Source organism: Leptonychotes weddellii, chromosome X, assembly GCF_054177405.1.
Source record: "Leptonychotes weddellii isolate Sample4059 chromosome X, ASM5417740v2, whole genome shotgun sequence".
Taxonomy (NCBI): Eukaryota; Metazoa; Chordata; class Mammalia; order Carnivora; family Phocidae; genus Leptonychotes; species Leptonychotes weddellii.
In genome coordinates this window covers 47,114,976-47,137,278 of record NC_138385.1, presented here as the reverse complement: position 1 = coordinate 47,137,278, position 22,303 = coordinate 47,114,976, and the positions used below count along the sequence as shown (strand labels likewise).

The window sequence follows — 22,303 nt, the reverse complement described above, 5'->3', positions numbered from 1 at the left end:
TTTTTTTAAAGATTTTATTTATTTATTTATTTGACAGAGAGATAGACAGAAGAGCACAAGCAGAGGGAGTGGCAGAGGGAGAGGGAGAAGCAGGCTCTGCACTGAGCAGGGAACCCGATGCGGGACTCGATCCCAGGACCCTGAGATCATGACCTGAGCCGAAGGCAGACGCTTAACCATCTGAGCCACCCAGGCGCCCTCAAAGGGTGTTTATTAATGAAAGTTATCTCTAGTAGTTAAAATGTTATACTGTTTATGCAGAATTCATTTAGAATGCAAGGATATGACTTACAAGTGTCTTTGAATCCTCACATAAATATGCATGCATGCCATTTATATCAGTAGCCTTGATGAGTACCCACTGTAACTGGCTGAGAAATGCTTAGGCTTATAATAAAACAGAATATAGAATGGTGGTTAGAAATCACAGAACAGGTGACACCTAATTCTGATAAACTGGTGATAAAAAGTATAGGCTATGATGTATAGATGGTAGTAGTGTTACTACTTTAGGATATAAACAAAACAACATTTATATGAAATTATAAACTGTGATGCAGGGAATCAAATATAAAGTTAATATCCCTAGGCTAATGCATTTTTATTATAATTCACATACATATATGTGTGTGTGTGTATATATTTTATACACCTCAGAGACCTTAGATTTACTTTAATTACCAAAAAACCACCCAAAAGTTTAATATACTACTTCAAAAAAATGGAGAAAGTTTTTGGTTTATTTTGTTTTTAATCAACTACCTATATGTATATACATTTAATTATATAATTCCCTGAAAGTATCAGTTCAAATTGCAGAGAGTGAGGTATAATTTTTATAATAAACATTAAATCTATATCATACACAAAATTCTGAAATACACTCTATAGAGGATAAAAAGATGTAGAAGGCTGATAAAAACTCAGCCTTAAAGAGAGTACAGAGGTGCTGGGGTGGCTCAGTCGGTTGAGCTTTCGACTCTTGATTTTGGCTCAGGTCATAATCTCAGGGCTGTGAGATCAAGCCCCAGCTATGGGCTCAAGGTGGAATCTGCTTCTTTCCCCCTCTCCTTCTCCCTTGGCTCCACCCTCTGCTCATGTGCACGTGAGCACACATGCACTCCCACTCTCGTGCTCTCTCTAAAATAAATAAATCTTAAAAAAAAGAGGGTACAATCATTTTTTGGGAAAAATGTCTTCTTTAGGATTCAACACATATAAGGTCTCATTTTGAAATTTTATATCAGTATAGGACAAACAAAACTTTTCAGTGTTTTTTCCCTTAAAAACAACAAACAAACAGGGGCGCCTGGGTGGCTCAGTCGTTAAGTGTCTGCCTTCGGCTCAGGTCATGATCCCACGGTCCTGGGATCAAGCCCCGCATCAGGCTCCCTGCTCCGCGGGAAGCCTGCTTCTCTCTTTCCCACTCCCCCTGCTTGTGTTCCCTCTCTCGCTGTGTCTCTCTCTGTCAAATAAATAAATAAAATCTTTAAAAAAAAAACAAAAAAAAACAAACAAACACCAAACAGTATTTACTAGATGTAAATATGATCTGAATTAGGAAAGGAAATACAGGGATTTAGTGGAAAAACAGGAATGAGGTTAAGAATTCCATTTTCAAAAAATGGTAAGGAAAACCAGTGAGCTTCTGTTCACTGTGTTCATTCTGTCCCTATTCCTTACCTAAAAGCTCTGTAGGAGTGAGTAGCAAGTGGCAACACAAGAAAAAATAGTGTGGCTCCTTTTACATCAGGCAATGCCACAGGAAGAGGAAAAGAATGATTAAGAAAACCAGAAAACCTCCCTCTTAGTTTAAATTGATAGGAGGACCTCTGGTCCTGCGGGACATGACATTCCCTATTCATGCCTACTTTGACAAGTAACTGGAGAAGGAAGAGCTTGTCTGGAAATATACAGACCTATCATATTCAGAATTAAATTACTTTCAAATTTATAACATTCTCACCTCTGCATGATTAAGAAATGTGGACGGGAGAATATCTACTTCCAGCAGTATATTGGACTGGATACTGTGAAGGGACCTCTTGTTTCTACCAAAAAAAAATGACTTTTTACATTAAGCATAACTTTTATTGCACTGCTGAGATTGAAAGAAATAAAAGAAATGTCGACAAGAAACTCCCCAAGCCCAAATACACACACACAGTACAAACAAACCTTGAGCTAAATTCAAAGCTTCAAGGAAAAAAAAACAACACTGCAATTAAATAAAAGCAAGTCTTGGGGCGCCTGGGTGGCTCATTCGGTTAAGCGTCTGCCTTCGGCTCAGGTCATGATCCCAGGGTCCTGGGATCGAGCCCCATGTCGGGCTCTCTGCTCAGTGGGAGCCTGCTTCTCCCTCTCCCTGTTGCTCCCCCTGCTTGTACTCTCTCTCTCTGTCAAATCAATCAGTCAATAAAATTTTAGTTAAAAAAAAAGCAAGTCTTCATTCTAGCCATAAGTAATACTCTTCCCAAGATACATGAACCATGTTTTTAAACAGTCATGTCACTACGAGATGCATTTTTTAAGTTTTTATTTAAATTCCAGTTAGTTAATATACAATGTAACTTTATATTTCAGGTGTACAATATAGTGATTCAACACTTCCATAAAATACTTGGTGCTCATCACAAGTGCACGCCTTAAACCCCATCACTTATTTAACCCATTCCCCCACCCATCTCCAGTTTAGTAACTATCTGTTTATTCTAAGAGATGCATTTCTAATACAGTTTTACTTTTACGTTAAAAAAAAGTCTTGTTGCTCATATTAATCAGTGTGGCAACTGTACCTGGGGTTCCTTTAATAAGAAAGGATCCTCCTTTAATAAGAAAGGATCCCCTTATTATATGCAACTGATGAATTATTGAACACTACATCTGAAACTAATGATGTACTGTATGTTGGCTAATTGAATTTAAATTAAAAAAAAAAAAGGAAAGGATCCCCTGAAAGGAGCTGAAATGGTCCCAAATCTTAGTGCCTTCTGGCTGAAGCAAACACAAATAATCCCTGAAGGAAAGCATCCTTAATTTGGGTCCCCAGATTTCCAAAGATTAAAACCAATCAAATATAAACTCTCAAAGATAAACATGGCACAAGAAACTAAACCAATAACATGAATCAACAGAAACAATACATGGCAGAATGTAAGATATATGGACAAAATGAACAAGCAAAAGAAAATATCAAACAACAAGAAAGATTTAGGGAGAGGAGGAGCACAGCTTCTACAAATGAAAGATTACAATATTGAAGTAAAAAAATGAGAGGATTAAACTACAGATTAGAGACAGAGAGAATTAATAAACTGGAAAAGAGATCTTAATAAAGTACCCAGAATATAGCCAGAATGACAAGGAGATAGAAAGTATGAAAAAGAGATTAAGTAATAGGGATGAGAGAATGCAAAATTCTAAAACATTTCTAGTTAGGGTTCCAAAAAAGTAAGGAGAGAGACAATGGAGGAAAGCCAGTATTTGCAAAGATACTGGCTGACAATTTTCCAAAATGATAAATGACAATTCACAGACAGAGGAAATACACTGAAGTTGTTTGAACCATATGGAATTGTAGGTCAAAATGGTTTAATATTATTAATTACACATGGTTTAACCGATACCAAGCTAGATAAAGAAACACCTAAATTCACTGTAGTGAAAATACAGAACACCAAAAACGAACTATCTTAAAAACAACCTGAGAGAAAAGAAATATGATTTATAAAGAAATGACAATTAGGCTGACATCAATTTTTCAACAGCAAAAGAAGGAATCCAAATGACAGTGGAATAAAATTTTAAAGTACTGAGAAAAAGAACTGCCAACCTAGAAATGTTTTCCTCACAAATCTTCCCTCAAAACAAAAAGGCAAAAAAAAGTTATGTTCATATACAAACTAGGCATTTACTGCCAACAGATGTAAACCAGAGGAACTTTTAAAATTAGATACTTCAAAAGGAAGGAACAGACTCCTATTAACAAGATTCATCCTGCTTGGTAAAAGACAGAGATTGTCAAATCGGATTAAAAATATGCATTAATTTGCTATTTAGAGCCCCAAATACAGACTCAGAAGACTCAGAGATGGAGAAAGATAAAACAGGCAAATACTAATAAGTTGTAGTAGCTATTATAATATCAGACAAAGTAGACTGTAAGGAAAAAAAATGCATTATTAGGGATGGAGAAAGTCAGCAAATAATGTAAAATATTACATTCATCAGGAAGATTAAACAGTTATAAATTTAAATGATCTTAACAAATTGCCTCAAAATAAATATAAGGTAAAAACTGACAGAATTATAGGGAGAAATTGAGAAATCAAACATCATAATGGGAGATTTTAAAATACTTTATTAATGGTAGATCAAAGGAAAAAACTCAATAAAATTTGCAAATTACAAAAAGAATTTGCAAATTACAACTCAAAGCCTGCCTTATTAGACTCCAAGACCAATAATTGGAGAACCCTGTGCCCAAGAACTAAACACATTCTTCTTGAGCATAAATGGAAAAATTACAAAAATCGATGACATACTAAGTCATAACATAAAGCTCGAAGTATTAAATACCATAAAAAAATGTTTTCCGGGTGCCTGGGTGGCTCAGTTGGTTAAGTGACTGCCTTCGGCTCAGGTCATGATCCTGGAGTCCCAGGATTGAGCCCCGCATCGGGCTCCCTGCTCGGCAGGGAGTCTGCTTCTCCCTCTGACCCTCCTCTCTCTCATGCTCTCTGTCTCTCATTCTCTCTCTCAAATAAATAAATAAAATCTTTAAAAAAAAAACAAAAAACATGTTTTCCATAGCAGCAATGTCCACAATAGCCAAACTGTGGAAGGAGCCAAGATGCCCTTCAATAGATGAATGGATAAAGATGCAGTTCGTATATACAATGGAATATTACTCAGCCATAAGAAAGGATGAATACTTACCATTTACATCGACATGGATGGAACTGGAGGGTATTATGTTAAGTGAAATACGTCAATAAGATAAAGACAATTATCATATGGTTTCACTCATATGTGGAATATAAGAAATAGGGCAGAGGACAATAGGGGAAGGGAGGAAAAACTGAATGGGAAGAAATCTGAGAGGGAGACAAACCATGAGAGACTCTTGACTCTGGGAAACAAACTGAGGGTTGTGGATAAGGAGGAGGGTGGGGGGATGGGGTAACCGAGTGATGGGCATTAAAGGAGGGCACGTGATGTGATGAGCACTGGGTGTTATACACAACTAATGAATCACTGAACATTATATCAAAAACTAATGATGTACACTATGTTGGTTAATTGAATTTAAATTAAAAAAAAAAACATTTTCCAGACGTAAATTAATTTTCTACAATGAAATTAGATGGTAAGAGCAAAAGAATCAACCAAATCAGCTATTTTAAAACCTCTCATAATGGGGCGCCTGGGTGGCTCAGTGGGTTACACGCCTGCCTTTAGCTCAGTTCATGATCCCGGACTCCCAGGATCGAGCCCCGCATCAGGCTCCCTGCTCAGTGGGGATTCTGCTTCTCCCTCTCCCACCCCCCCTGCTGGTGCACTCTGTCAAATAAATAAATCTTTAAAAAAATAAATAAATAAAATAAAACCCCTCAACAATCCATGGGTCAATGTAGAAATCATAATGGAAATTAAGATATTTAAGACTAAAAGATAATGAAAATAATACATAATAACTGTGAAGGGTCAAAAGAGGAGTTGACACTTTATCATCTTAAATGCTTATATTAGAAAATAAAAAAGATACATATTTAACATTGGGTTTCCTCCTAAGAATTGGCAGGGACAGAAAAGGGGAGGGATGAGCTGAACAAAACCCAAAGAAATCAAAATAAAGGAGATAATAAAGAATGGAAATTAATGAACTAGGAACACAAAGCTATAATAGAAAGAATCAAAAAGCCAAAAAGTTGATTCTTATAGACTGTAAAACTTGCTCAAGGTTACATGGCCAACGAATGGAGAAGCCAGGACTTAAATCTTGGTAGTCTGTCTCCATAGTCCAGGTTTTTAACTACCATGCTCCACTACCCTAAAAGTGCTAAGTATAAAAAAAAAAAAGATTGTTATGTTTGACTAATCTTAATGCATCATGCATCATGAATACCATAAAGCAACACATACAACTAAGAAAAGATTAGTATTCAGAACAAAAACTCCTACAAATCAATAAGGAAAATACAATAACACAAGGGACAAATGGAAAAACACAGGAACATGCATTTCACGAAAGAGAAAACATGAATATCCAATAACCATTGAGAAGATGCTCCACCTCATAAGTAGTCTATGAAATGCAAAATAAAAGTATAATGTGAGGCTATTTTATGTGAGTCAGATTGACAAAAACTTAAAAACCTAATAACAAAAGTTGGCAAAGATGTAGACCTATGGAAATTCTTATATACTGCTGTGGGATGTAAACTGGTACAGTGTTCTGGAGAAAAATTTGGGTACCATCTTATATGAACATTCATATACCCCATGACTTGGAAATTCCACTCCTAGATATGTATCCTAGAGGAATTCTTGAACATACATATCCTGAAACATACACAAGGATGTTAATAACAGCAAAAAACAAAACAAAAAAACAAAAACAAACCAACAAAAAGAAACCCCTGGAAACATCTTGTGTCTACCAAAAGAAAAATGGAAAAATAAATTGTGGTATATTCACAATGGAATACTACATAGCAATGAAAGTATAATTATGCAAAACAAGGATGGTGTTTTGAAACTAATATTGAGTGAAATAAGGAATTTACAGTGGGGTTCTATTTTATGAAGTTCAAACACAGGCCAAACTGAATATCAGACAGGTAGGTAGGCAAATACATAGATTTATAAAAGAGCAGAACAACAGACTATGCTTGCATATACTAAATCTTGAATAAATCTCATTTTTGTCTTTTTAATTTTCATCTGTTATTTATTACCTTAAGAAGAAACAAGAGAACCAATGCCAGTCTTACCTGCAGAAACACTGAGGAAGTTCTCCTTGGCCATATAAAGGAAACAAAAATGGAGTGTTGCCATACCGCCCAAGACAGCGAAGAAAGTTTTTGGTAGCTTTGAGACCATCTATGGTATTGCAGGCTGTCTCTGATGTCATTGCAATTGAATGCAGGACAAAGTACCGGAGGTTGGGGGTTAATTTTTGAGTTTTTAAATACTCAGAAAATGTAATCTCCTCATAGGCTATGTAAAGATAAAAATTTATCAGTTAAAATCAGAACCAAACTTCCAATTTAAAAAACACTGCACAAAAGAAATCAAGCCTGTTCAAAACACTTGGCAAAAGACCCAGGTGGCAAATATTACATTTTAGACAGAAACCACAGACTTTAGGGGAAAAAAAGAAACTAGAAACAATCTCACTATCTTAACTGAATTAATGGCACAATTTTTAAGCTTTAAATGATGAATCTTTAGTAGTTTACAGACTTAAAAAACTAGAAAAATATTAAATAATTCATTAACCATCACAACAGGTTTCCATAATTGGCAATAATTAACTTTATTATCATTAAAACTGCAGAATAATGTCAATAATTATACTTTGAAATATTAAATATGACAAATGGCAATTTTTTGGTGAAAACAATGATACTTAATTTTTTTGAAATGTGTATTTCTTACTAAAACTAAGAACAATAAACTATGACTAAAAAGTAAGGAAGTTAATTTCTGTGTGGCTAATGGAATCAGTCTTACTGCCTTATATCACACCTCAAAACAAGGGACCCCTAAAAACTACTCATTTAAAGAACAGAAAAAAATGTAACTGGACTGTTAGTGGTAGGAAATACAACTCCATGATGAAAGAAAAAAACATAAAAATTGTAAAAATTTACTGAGAGAACATAAGTTTACACCACTGTGAAGAACGATTTGGCAGTATCTAATGGACATGAAGCTTTAAGAGCAAGAGCCTGACTTTTAATATTCCATCAAGTAAAAAAAAAAAAAAATACTGCTATATTTCTCATTGTAACCTTATAAATGAAACATCAATAGAATATTCCTATTTTGGATAATGTTTCCAGCCCAAAGCACTTAAAAAGTATAAAGCTCTGATACTAAACGGAGATGTTCAATTTTCAACAAACTCTGAAGTAACTGTATGATTTGGGTCAAAGCCAAGACTAGAAACTATGTCCTCTAATACACTCCCCATACCATCTAGCCTCTTTTTCTTAATCAGTCAAAATGAATAATTCAATATACCAAGCAAAATAATCCTGGGAAAATGAAAAAAATATACAGATTTTTTTAACTGCTGAAAAAAATTAATGGAACAATGAAAAGAATGTATCGTCTATGAAGAACTAGTTGACAGCAGTATTTACTTAACAAGAATAAAAACTAACACCCAGCATAGCACTTCCACAATGATGAAAACATTCTATAGATGTACTGTAGCCATAGTAGCTAATAACCACACGTGGCTACTGAGCACTTCAAATATGGCTAGTCCAACTGAGGAACTGAATTTTAAATTTAATTTTAATTAATGTTAATTTAAATAGCTACATGTTATTCATGGCTAACCTATTGGATAGTGCAGAGTAAGAATGTACTTTAACAGAGAAATGAGTGGCTTACTACATCAGAGCAAGCATATTAAAATAAGAAAGCTCAAATAACTAGAGAACACAATTTAATAGAAAACAATACCTTTATATTCATCAGGATGTTTTTCATACTCCATACAAAATGTAAGAAACTTCATTAGCATTCGCTTTTCTACCATAGTAAGTTGTTTGCTATTAAAGACATCTGCTCTAGAACAAGGAACCTGAAAAACATGATTTTAAGTTAAGAAACTGCTTCCTAGTGATACAAGTATTCCAAATTACGTTTCTTTTCCTTTTAACTATAACAAGATCATTATTTCCATGCTAGCCATTCATGTTACCTTCCATCAGTTCTAATGGCATCTCTGTTGGCTTCAGAGCTAATTAACTTGTGAGCTCTCTTACTTAATTCTGCCAAGTTGCTCCTTATGCCATTAAAAGGCCAATGGCACGTCACCCCTAACTGGGTACAAATGACAGCTCAAATCTAGCAATACTGCCTGATATTAACCTTTTCTCAACACCAACATCAGGCTGCAGAATAACTCATGAAAAAATTAACACTAGAAATTTTAACTGAGTAATCTCTTACTATTTACTTTTACCATGCAGGATTGGAATTTGCTGCTTTGCCAGGAAAATAACAATCCTATTTGCTTATCCTTCTAAAATATATCATAATAACTTAAGCTCATACCCAGTTACAATACTTCAGTAGCAAAGTACCTGTTCCACTCTTCCTTCTCGAAATGCAAGAATCCTGGTAATATTTTTGAACTCTGCATATCGACTTACATTAGATTTGATTAAAAGATCAATTAGCAATCCTCGAGAATACAGCAGCTGTACAAAGAGAATATTTTACAGGATGAAATAAAAGGTAAAATTGTGGAAAAACTGATAAATGCTAAATAAAGATATATATAATTCCACTACATTTTTAAATATTTGTAAAAAGCATTATACCTATTAATACTGTCACACATAACACACTTTACGACAGGTTTACAATTGATTATCTGAAATTCAAAACCCAAAAAACTCTGGAATCAAGTTTTTCCATAATTAGTTAGGCAACAAAATGACCCAAACTGATATAAGGCTCTTCTGTCTTTGCCCCACTTACTGTGAATATTCATACATTTGACTGCAGAAATATTAATAGGTTTAATTACAGAGTGCCTCCTCAGACTCTGCTAAGACTGTTGTTACATCTATAGCATATCAGCATATGTACTGTATTACTTTCTAAAATAATTTTTTAAATCTAAATAACAGAACACACCAGGCCCAAGGGTTCTGAATAAGAGACTGTAGCCTTATAAAACGACAGGTGGTCATTAAGAAGACACCAGCTCGCTGGACTTCCTCACCAAACAAAAAAGAAAAAGATTGGTTATACATTTCCACCACAAGAGTTGAATTTTAAGGTCCCTCTATAATCCTAGCAGGCTAGATTTAAATGATATGTCTTTTTCAAGAAGTGAGGATGATGGGTATCGCCAGCATGCATGTGAGGAATTGATTTAATCATTCACATCACTCATAACCAATATCAGAGACAAAAACAACTTCAACAGTATTATCTAGCATGTTCTAAATTTAACTATATGGTTAAATGCAACAGATTTGGCTATGTCCTATACAGATACACCTTTAAGTGTCTATAAATAAATATTAAAAATGTAAATGTTACATCTGTAATAGGGGAGGGAAAGAAAACAATTAGCTTTACTACAAAGAAAAAGGGAATTTCAAAAATCAATCCAAACTGGTTAGTCTGAGTATCCAAGAGGTCAGTAAAGACTTTGAAAATCAGTATCAGTTAGGTGAATTTTTATAAAGTCCAGCATTGTACAGAACAAAGCTGGCACTGCTTCTTTTTCTGAAACTAATCCAATTACCCTGACTAAATATAGCATGTTATTTCATTATCTTCAGCCTAATACCCTACACAACTGATATAGCCCCTGTTTTAAGAATATATTGCCATGGGGCGCCTGGGTGGCTCAGATGGTTAAGTGTCTGCCTTCGGCTCAGGTCATGATCTCAGGGTCCTGGGATCGAGTCCCGCATCGGGCTCCCTGCTCCTTGGGAGCCTGCTTCTCCCTCTGCCTCTCTCTCTCTCTCTGTCTCTCATGAATAAATAAATAAAATCGTAAAAAAAAAAAAAAAAAAAAGAATATATTGCCAAGTATTCTGTAATTATAATAAAAAATAGGTACTTCAAATACCTAATTTGTTTCAACAAATACTTGAAATTCAATGATTCCTCAGTAGTCATAATAATTTCACAAATATTAATACAAACATAAGATGTATTTTCACTTAATAAGATCTTAGTAAAGCTTAAGATTTAATGCCAGCTTAAAATAATGCATTAAGATAACACTGAGAACACATTTCAGTTAAAACTACACTAAACTTTTGTCTGAAGCTTAGTAATAACAAGTAAAGTATTTAAACCTAAGCCTCTTTTTCACCACTCTCTAAGTGATGTAACAGAAATTTCAGTGATGAGAGGCTAAAGAATACCAAGTATCCTTCAATAGAAAAATGGATAAAGTTGTGTATATATATATATACACAATGGAATTACTTGGTGATAAAAAAGAATGAAATCTTGCCATTTGCAACAACATGGATGGACCTAGAGGGCAGTATACTAAGTGAAATAAGTCAGAGAAAGACAAATACCATATGATTTCACTTATATGTGGAATCTAAAAAACAAAACAAATGAACAAAGAAACAAAAAACCAGACTCTTAACTACAGAGAACAAACTGGGTAGTTGCCAGAGAGGAGATGGGTGGCTGTGGTTGGGTGAATGAAATAGATAAAGGGAATTAAGAGGTACAAACTTACAGTTATAAAATAAGTAAGTCATGGAGATGAGAAGTACAGCACAGGGAATATAGTCAATAATATTATACCAATGTTGTCTGGTGACAGATGGTGAGTAATAGTGGTGAGCAATTAGTAAATGTATAGAACTGTCCAATCAATATGTTGTACAACTGAAACTAATATAATATTGTATGTTAATTATACTTCAATAAAAATAAAAAGAATACTTCAATTTCATTAAAATATTGACAATTAGGGGTGCCTGGGTGGCTCAGTCATTAAGCGTCTGCCTTCGGCTCGGATCGTGATCTCAGGGTCCTGGGATCGAGCCCCACATTGGGCTCCCTGCTCCGTGGGAAGCCTGCTTCTCTCTCTCCCACTCCCCCTGCTTGTGTTCCCTCTCTCGCTGTGTCTCTCTCTGTCAAATAAATAAATAAAATCTTTAAAAAAAAAATATTGACAATTTAATAATTGATCTAATAATTAATTAATCATTTTTGCTTCACTTGGCCATGTTGGTTCCATAATTATTAAGGGTATGGACTTTCTTAGAAAAGAGTTTTAATTGTTTAAGACCTTCAACTTTGATTTTCTCTATTACTCTAAGCAGTATAATATTATACTATAATAATAATATATATACTACATAAAAATGTTAAGTATTTTATTTAACCTACCCTGAGTAGTATAAGACTACTTTTTAAAAGGCTATATTTATGTGGGTAAAGCACCACAGTAATGTGTATGTCAGTTTTACCATGATGACTTTGAGATGGAATGCATGTAGAAATGTAGGGGCGCCTGGGTGGCTCAGTCGTTAAGTGTCTGCCTTCGGCTCAGGTCATGATCCCAGGGTCCTGGGATCGAGCCTCGCATCAGGCTCCCTGCTCTGCGGGAAGCCTGCTTCTCCCTCTTCTACTCCCCCTGCATGTGTTCCCTCTCGCTGTCAAATAAATCAATAAAAATCTTTAAAAAAAAAAAAAAAAGAAAGAAATGTCAAGTAGTTTGGAGACATCAAACTGGACTTTAGGAAAGAGGTAGGGCTTGAAATAGATATTTGGCAATCATCCTAAATTTAGATGCAATAACTGAAACTAGAACAGACAGAATTTCCAAGGAGTAACTGATTGCCCCAATATCATGGAATGTACGGCTTTCTACACCATAGGTACTCAGTAAATATTCACTAAATGACTAACATTAAAAAATGATAATAAACCTCTTATATTGCAATGGTTCTGCATTCTTTAGCTACTGCTGCTTTTGTAGGATGAATTTATTATTATTTTTAAATATATAAAACCATGAAAACTACTATGCAGGACAAAGTAAACTGCCTTGACCTCTCTAGACACATCTGTTTTTAATTTACACTAAAAGACAAACTATTGTGATCCACTGAAACTCATGAAAATACCCAGAAATCTTAAAAGTCTCCTCAAACATCTTAGCATCTAATTAAACTATCTCCCCCTCCACTACAATTAGCATTCGTTCTTTCATACAAGTGAATAATTTTCTACACTAATTCCAAAAATTGATACACCACCATCTTCTACCATTTTCCTTTGCAATATTTATACTGTATTTCAGCTACCATAAGGGTTAGAAACTATTATAAACTACTGTTGATTCTTTTTTTTAATTTGAGAGAGAGAGAGAAGAAGAGACAGTGAGAGAGGAGTACAAGCGGGGAGGAGGGGGGAGAAGCGGGCTCCCTGCAGAGCAAGGAGCCCGATGCGGGGTTGGATCCCAGGACCCTGGAATCATGACCTGAGCCAAAGGCAGACGCTTAACCGACTGAGCCACCCAGGTGCCGCACTAGTCCTGATTCTTAACCAACATTTATATCATCATTTAAATTAGGCATTCCATATTCCAAGTAACTAACTAAAAATGAAAATTTCAGAACAAAGCCCATTTGTAACTTGACTACTTCAGTTTTATTTTATTTTTTGGTTTTGTAAAACTTATTTTCTGTTCATGAGAAGAGGAAGACCATTAATAAACTATGATTAAACTTCCACCCAGAAATCAATAGCCAAGGTAACATGGAAAAAATGCTAGATTTCAAAGCACGGCAGGGTCACAGTAGGTAAAGGTGGAATAGATGGCACAGAAATATGAAGTAGGACCAAAGTAGCAGTCAACTCAAAAGCAGGAAAGAATCAGACACAGAAAGCTATGTGATGGAAAGAAACAAAGGGTTTTTTTACTAAAAAGTATACTCATATTTTTAGGCATCAGGTTCAAAGAGAGCAGCAGTGTGAATATATGGGATTGTATCAGCAAAATGTGAGGAATATGCAATTAGTCTCTCTTTACTCTGTAACTTGGAACTTCAAGAGAGCACATTAAATTGAAAAGCTTAGTTTTGAGGCAAGTCTAATATTATTTACTACACTCTCCTACTTCTTTTTAATTTCTTATTGTTTGCCCTCAATTTATGGGATTTAGTCTGTTTTTTTCTACTTTCTCCCAGCCCTGTATCTTTTTTTTTTTAAGATTTGTATTTATTTACTTGAGAGAGAGAGAGAAAGAGAGAGAGCATGCACAAGAGCTGGGGGGGGAGGGGCAGAGGGAGAAGCAGATTCCCCACTGAGCAGGGAGCCGGATGTGGGGCTCTATCCATTGGCCCTGGGATCAAGACCTGAGCTGAAGGCATACATTTAACTGACTGAGCTATCCAGGCGCACCCTATATCTAACCTTTTAAGACCATCCTTACTGGTTTTCTGTTCTTTTTGCACTACATTAACCTTGCTTCCTATAAACCCAATACAACATTGTACTCTCCAAAGACTCAGGGACTTCCTCTGAAGTTATACTGACCTAACGTCAGAGTTAGGGACTGAAATATAACCAAAGAATAGCATTGTTTCCAGTCTCCCTCCCCCACCAACCATTAAATTATCCTCTAAAGCCCTCATACCTGAACAGGTGATTTTCAAAAATGCACTGGTTTATTCAGAATGTTCATCATCATACAGATTTTTTTTTAAAGATTTTATTTATTTATTTGACAGAGAGAGACATAGTGAGAGAGGGAACACAAGCAAGGGGAGTGAGAGAGGGAGAAACAGGCTTCTTGCAGAGCAGGGAGCCTGATGCGGGGCTCGATCCCGGGACCCTGAGATCGAAGGCAGACGTTTAAGGACTGAGCCATCTAGGCGCCCCCATACAGATGTTAAAATAGTTATAGAAGGGCTAAAAAAAAAAGTTCATTTAATTAACTATAAATATAATATAAATTTATAATTAGGCTCATTAGAATTTTTCTCTTGATAGAATTCTTGGTGTCCATGCAGTAGGAGAATATTAGAGTGGACTCTGCTCCAGTACAAAAGTATTCTTGTGCTACAGTACTGAGCATTTTTAATGCATTTTTAAACCTATATTTAAAGAATATTTTAACTGAAGTATAACTTTCTGGCTACTATCTCTTTATAAAACAAATGTTCCACACTTCAAAAAATAAAATTATGATAATTGGGTTTATGGTCCCAGATGCTATTTTCAATTAAAAATTAGTATTATTCTAATGATAAGATGAAGAAAATTAGTACTTACTTTTGATACCAAATCAATATTAAATCTCCTGCCTTCTTTAATAATTTGTGAGTAAGTAATCCTATTTTTCTTTGGTGGCAATGCAGTGTCTTCTGCTGTAGGCACATTTTCACTTGTTTCTTCTTCTGAAGCTGACTTCACACAAGTTTTATCGTCATAATGTTTTTCTTTTTCCCCTGTTACTCCCACATCGTTTATTTCTAGGGCAGTCTCTAGATCACTGCTTGGAGTTTGTTCTGTGGGCATTTCACAGCTCCCAGTGCATAATGACTCATCTTCCGAAGGCAGATAGGCAGAATGTGCAGTTTCTGTGGGGCTTCCAGATATCACAGAAGCATGATTTTTCTGCAGTGCACCAGCTTCTTCAACATCTTCATGTAAATCCTGACTAATGAGAAATCATAATAACAACACACTTTTGAATATTGTACTGGCTACATTTTTATATTATTTTAATGGCGATTTTTATTTCTTTACCCCATTTATATTATCAAGTTCAGTATACATTTTGCCTTATATGAACCACACACTAAACATCCATCTGTTAAAGTTCCAATACAATATAAAACATAATTAATATTTGAAAAATACACATAAAGATTTCAGAGTTTAGTAGGGTCTGTCATATGTACACTTTTGAGAATTTAATGTCATCAAGGGAATTGTATTTTAGAAACAAATCAAAAGTGCTTATGAGCACAGGCTTCAGAATAAACAGGACAATGTTCAAATCCTGACCCTGTAATTAGGTAACTCTGTGAACTTACACAAGTTATTTATCCTCTCTGATCTAAATTATCCATCTATAGCATATGGATAATAGCATCTACCTCACAAGGTTGTTTTGAAGATTAACAGTTTAGTCTTCATGGTGTCATGTGCAAAGAACCTATCACAGTGCCTAGCACACAGTAAATGTTCAACAATGGTAGTTATGAAAGATTATTATTTTTGATGATGGGACAGAGCTAGAAAAAGTTGCCATAAAGTTTAAGTTGGCTTATCACAATGTGGTATCTAAGAGGATCTTTTTCTTTTCTTTCCTGCTTTATTTTGTTTTAGTGTCTATTACTCTACTGGAAGTCCCAATTCCAAAGTTACTACTGATAAAACAGGCTCCTGTTCAATCTACCCACATTATGCATTCACTTTCATGGTTTATCCTCCACAGAACCTACATTTCATTGAGTTGTCCTACTGTGCAACACTAAAAATGCCAATGATAGGCCTTGGGAAGTAAACACCTGCTAACTGATTGCTCAAGAACTTATAGCAGCTCTTCCTTGTATGGTCTCTAAGCCCTACCCCATAAAGTCTTCTTCCTGCCTCTAACCCATATCACCTTCTTTATCAACTATTTTCTGGTCTTACTGCTCTTGTTTTCAGACATAGCATCTCTCTGAATCTATTAACTCCAATCTCCATGTTTTGGACCATATCATTTGTGTCTCCTGGGTTATTCATCCCACTCCCCATAATATCGTAATTCTCCTATTCTCAAAAATAAGCACGTACTTTAACAATCTATCCACTGTAAGAAAAATTTTAAATATTTCCCCAAAAAACTTCCTTAAACCAACCATACGTATCATTCTATTACTTCATGTCCCCAAAATACACACATGCAGTTTACCTTGCATTTATTTATCAGTTCCTTTTAATAGTCCTTTGGTTGTCCAGGATATACTTTATCTTCTGAAGTAGACTTTAATTCCCTTGAGGGAAGACCAGAACATCTCTACTTATGTGTCCCTCACAGCACCTCCTGCACTGCTCTACAGACGTGCTAATAAATTATTGAAGAATAAATGGTTTCTACATGCCAAGGGTGTGTGTGTGTGTGTGTAAACACGAAACAAACTGAATCTGCAGAAAACACAAGATAGGAGGCCAGGAAAAAGCAATAAATTATAAGTAAGTCTGAGTACACTTTTAAGTGTATTTTTAAAATGTCTTATTACAATTAATACAATAAACACTATAATAAAAGAGGTACAATGAAAGAGTAACATAACTTAAATGTCAAAAAAAAAAAAAGTGCTGGGGAGAAGAGCTAAGATGGTGGAATAGAAGGATCCTAAGCTCTTCACCCTTGAAAACAACTAGATAACTATCAGATCATTCTGAATACCCAAGAAATCAACCTGAGGACCGACAGAACAAACTACACAACTAGAGGGAGAGAAGAGGTCACATGGAGGAAGGCAGGAAGTGCAGAAACATGCTTTGGGGGAAAAACAGATCTCTCATGCTGTGGAGGGGAGGGAGCCCTGGTCTGGGAGAAAGGCAAGGGAGAGAGAAGCATACAGGGGAACACATTCCATTGGCTGGGAAAACAAAAGGGGCAGAGTTTTTTGAGTTTTTGCAACCAGCAGGGATTGAAGACTAGAGTTTTAGAGATCCACAGCATGGCTGGGATAGAGCCTGGAGAGAAAACTGCACTGATCCTGGAGAGAAGGCAGGCAAACCACCTGGGGGCGGACAGTCATCTAAAGAACACCTGGGACACACAGTGGGGAGATAATTCCCTCTTCTCAAACTGAGTTCCTGAGAACAACAAGCACTGAGAACCCTCTCCAGGGACAATGGAGCTGCCTGGCTCCATTTCCCTTCCCCACCCCTCAGCATAAAAAAAGAACCAACTGCTATAAACACCAGAGCACCTACACTGGCTGCCTAACTGGCTTATACCAGGTCCAACACCCCTGCACTCTACCCCTACTGAACTTCTTTGTCAAGTTTGACTCAGTCCTAGCTTGACAGGACCCTTCCCCAGAAAACCAGCCAGAACATCTCCTGACCAGAGAGTTATGCAAAGATTCAGGTCTAGTGGAAGTAGTATTGGGTCTCATTTAACAAGTAGACCGGAGTACACCTAGTTAAATTCACTGCACTCTGCCCAAGGACCAAACACTGCCCAATGAAGGCAAGGATAGACTCTGCAGATAACTGGCCTGAAGGACACAGCAGCCAAAACAAGCAGCAGAATGGATGAGCATGCACCAGACACATGCCCTGAAGCACGAGGCCCTGGGTACTATATGACCTCTTCTTCATAAAGCCAATACACTCAAAAGCAGGAAACGGAACAAGATTTTCTAACAAAGCCAGACACTTAGGCAAAATGCCAAGATGGAGGAATTCATCCCAAATGAAACAACAAGATAAGGTCACAGCCAGAGATCTAACTGAAACAGATATAAATAACATGCCTGAATGGAGAACTGAAAGCAACAATCATAAGGATAATGACTGGACTTGAGAAAAGAATGGAAGACTTCAGGGAGGCCCTTACCAGAGAGATAAAAGAGTTAAAAAAAAACACACAAAACAGAAATGTAAACTGCTATAGAAAAGATCTGAAACAGACTGGATACAATGAACACAAGGATGAAAGAAGCAGAGGAACAGATAAGTGATATAGAAGGTAAAATAACAGACAAATACAAAGCCGCAAAAGAGAGAAAGAAGAATTATGGATCAGGAGAATAGATTCAGGGAACTCAGTGACTCCATCAAACGAAAGAACATTCGTACTATACAAGTCCGAGAACAGGAAGAGAGAGAAAAGGGCGCAGAAAATTTATTTGAGGAAATAATAGCTGAAAGATTCCCTAATCTGGGGAAGGAAACAGACATCCAGATCCTGAAGCACAGAGGACTCCCATCAAAATCCACAAAAGTGGGCCAATACCAAGATTTATTATAATTAAATTTGCAAAATATAGCTATAAAGAAAAAAATCCTAAAAGCAGCAAGACAAAAGAAGTACTGAGCTTACAAAGGAAGACCCATAAGACTAGCTGCAGATCTCTCCACAGAAACTTAGTAAGTCAGAACAGTGTCATGATATAATCAAAGTGCTGAATGGGAAAAATCAGCAGCCAAGAATCTCTATCCACCAAGACTATCATACAGAAGAGAAGGAGAGATGAAGAGTTTCCCAGAGAAAACAAAACTAAAGGAGTTTGTGATCACTAAACCAGCCCTGCAAGAAATACTAAAGGTGACTATCTGAGTGGAAAGAAAAGAACAAAAGTGACAAAGAGAAGAAAGGAACAGAGAAAATCTCCAGACACGACAAAACAAGTAATAAAATGGCAATATATACATAGCTATCAACAGTTCTGAATGCAAATGGACTAAATGCTCCAATCAAAAGACACAGGATGGCAAAATGGATAACAAAACAAGACTCATCTAAATGCTGCCTACAAGAGACTCATTTTAGACCTAATGACACCTGCACATTGAACATTAGGGGATGGATAAACATTTATCATGCAAACAGACATCAAAAGGAAGCCAGACTGTACCTCTGAAACAAATAATGCAATATATGTTAAGAAAAAAAAAAAAGAAGAAGAAGAAGAAGGTAGCGGGAGGGGAAGAATGAAGTGGGGGAAATCGGAGGGGTAGACGAACCATGAGAGACGATGGACTCTGAAAAACAAACAGGGTTCTAGAGGGGAGGGGGGTGGGAGGATGGGTTAGCCTGGTGGTGGGTATTGAGGAGGGCACATTCTGCATGTTGCACTGGGTGTTATGCACAAACAATGAATCATGTAACACTTCATCTAAAACTAATGATGTAATGTATGGGGATTAACATAAGAATTAAAAAAAAAAGGAAGCCAGAATAGCAATACTTATATTAAACAAACTAGATTTTAAACCAAAGACTATAATAAGAGATGAAGAAGGGTACTATATCATAATAAAGGGGACTATCCAACAGGAAGATCTAACAACTGTAAATATTTATACCCCCAATATGGGGAGGTACCCAAATGTACAAAACAATTAATAAAAAACATGAAGAAACTCATTGATATTAATACAGTAATACTACAGGACTTTAACACCCCACTTACATCAACGGACATATCATCTAGGCAGGAAATCAATGAGGAAACAATGGCTTTGAATGCCATACTGGACCAGATGGACTTCACAGATATAGTCAGAACACTTCATCCTAAAGCAGCAGAATACCCATTCTTCTCGAGTGCATATGTGACATTCTCAAGAACAGATCACATACTAGGTCACAACTCAGACTTCAACAACTACAAAAAGACTGTGATCATACCATGCATCTTTTCTGACCACTTGCTATGAAACTTGAAGTCAAGCACAAGAAAAAATTTGGTAAGACCACAAATACATATAGGCAAAACAATATGCTACTAAAATATGAATGGATCTGGGGTGCCTTCGTGGCACAGTCAGTGAAGCGTGTGACTCTTGGTTTTAGCTCAGATCATGATCTCAGGGTCGTGAGACTGAGCCCCGTGTTGGGCTCTGTGCTGAGTCTGCTTGAGATTTTCTCTTCATCTCCCTCTGCCCCTCCTGCTCATGCTCTCCTTCTCTCTCTCTCTAAAGTGAATAAATAAATCAAAAAAAAAAAAAAAAAAAAGAAGAATGAATGGGTCAACCAGGAAATTAAAGAATAAAAAAAAAATACATGGCAACAAATTAAAATGAAAACACGACAATCCAAGAGAGAAAAATCTCAAATAAACAACCTAACCTTACACCTGAAAGAGCTAGACAAAGAAATATAAATGAAGCCTAAAGCCAGCAGAGGAAAGGAAATAATAAAAATTAGAGCAGGAATAAATGATATAGAAACTAAAAAAAAAAAAAAAAATAGAACAGATCAATGAAACTAGGAGTTGGTTCCTTGAAAGAATGATTAAAAGTGATAAACCCCTAGCCAGACTTATGAAAAAGAAAAGAGAAAGGATCCAAATAAATAAAATCAGAAATGAGAGAGGAGAAATAACAACCAACACCACAGAAATACAAATTATGAGATAATATTATGAAAGTATCAGAAGGTATTATTAAAAATGATATGCCAACAAATTGGACAACTTGGAAGCAATGGATAAATTCCTAGAAACATACATCCTACCAAAACTGAAGCTGGAAGAAACAGAGAACTTGGACAGACCCAGAACCACCAAAGAAGCTGAAACAGTAATCAAAAATCTCCCAACAAAGAAAAGTCCAAGGCCAGATGGCCTCTCAGGGGAGTTCAACCAAACATTTAAAGAAGAGTTAACACCTTTTCTTCTGAAAGTATTCTAAAAAAACAGAAGAGGAAGGAAAACTTCCAAATTCATTCTATGAAGCCAGCATTACCTTGATTCCAGGACCAAAGACTCCACTAAAAAAGACAACTACAGGCAGATATCCCTGATGAACATGGATGCAAAATTTCTCAACAGAATATGAGCAAATTGAATCCAATAGTACATTAAAAGAATCATTCACCATGATCAAGTGGGATTTATTTCTGGGCCACAAGGATGGCTCAAAATTTGGAAGTCAATCAACATGATTTACCACATTAATTTAAAAAAAGGATAAGAACCATACGATCCTTTGAAAAGATATAGAAAAAGCATCTGACAGAGTACAACATACATTCATTATATAAAAAAAAAAAAAACCCTCAACAAAGTAGGGTTAGAGGGAACATACCTCAACATAATAAAGGTCATATATGAAAAATCCACACCTAATATCATTCTCAATGGGGAAAAACTAAGAGGTTTTTCCTTTATGGTCATGGACAAGATAGGGATGTCCACTCTTACCACAATTATTTCACATAGTACTGGAAGTCCTAGCCACAGCAATCAGACAATACAAAGAAATAAAAGGCATCCAAATTGGCAAGGAAGAAGTTAAACTTTCACTATTTGCAGATGACATGACACTCTATACAGAAACCCCAAAGACTGCACCAAAAAATTGCAAGGACTGATACATGAATTCAGTAAAGTCACAGGATAGAAAACCAACACACAGAAATGTGGTGCATACCTATACACCAATAATGAAGCAGCAGAAAGAGAAATCAAGGAATCAATCCCATTGCTCCAAAAATTGTAAGATACCTAGGAATAAACCTATCCAAAGAGGTAAAAGATCTATACTCTGAACTAGAACACTTATGAAAGAAACTGAAGATGACACAAAGAAATGGAAATACACTGCAAGCTCATGGATTGGAAGAAAAATATTGTTAAAATGTCTATACTGCCCAAAGCAACCTACAGTCTTCATGCAATCTTTATCAGAATAACAGCAGCATTTTTCACAGAACTAGAACAAAGAATTATAAAATTTGTATGGAACCACAAAATACCCCAAATAGCAAAAAGCAATCTTCAAAAAGAAAAGCAAAGCTGGAAACATCACAATTCAAGACCTTAAGTTATATCATTACAAAGCTATAGTGATCAAGACAGTATAATACTGTCACAAAAAT

General features: G+C 35.9%; 1 protein-coding gene across 3 annotated transcripts in view; it reads right to left on the bottom strand.

The window, feature by feature from the left end:
- The window catches only part of CHM (CHM Rab escort protein), a 191,340-nt gene that overhangs the window by 101,127 nt on the left and 67,910 nt on the right, over positions 1 to 22,303 (bottom strand). For all 3 annotated transcript variants that reach the window (XR_014141263.1, XM_081808560.1, XM_081808561.1), the window contains exons 5-8: positions 15,019 to 15,406; positions 9,327 to 9,443; positions 8,701 to 8,821; positions 6,996 to 7,221 (exon numbers count right to left, since the gene is read on the bottom strand). Coding sequence is in view for 2 of the 3 variants with exons in the window: in XM_081808560.1 (XP_081664686.1) it covers positions 6,996 to 7,221; positions 8,701 to 8,821; positions 9,327 to 9,443; positions 15,019 to 15,406 (852 nt within the window). In the remaining variant the exon portion in view is untranslated. The remainder of the gene's footprint in view (positions 1 to 6,995; positions 7,222 to 8,700; positions 8,822 to 9,326; positions 9,444 to 15,018; positions 15,407 to 22,303) is intronic.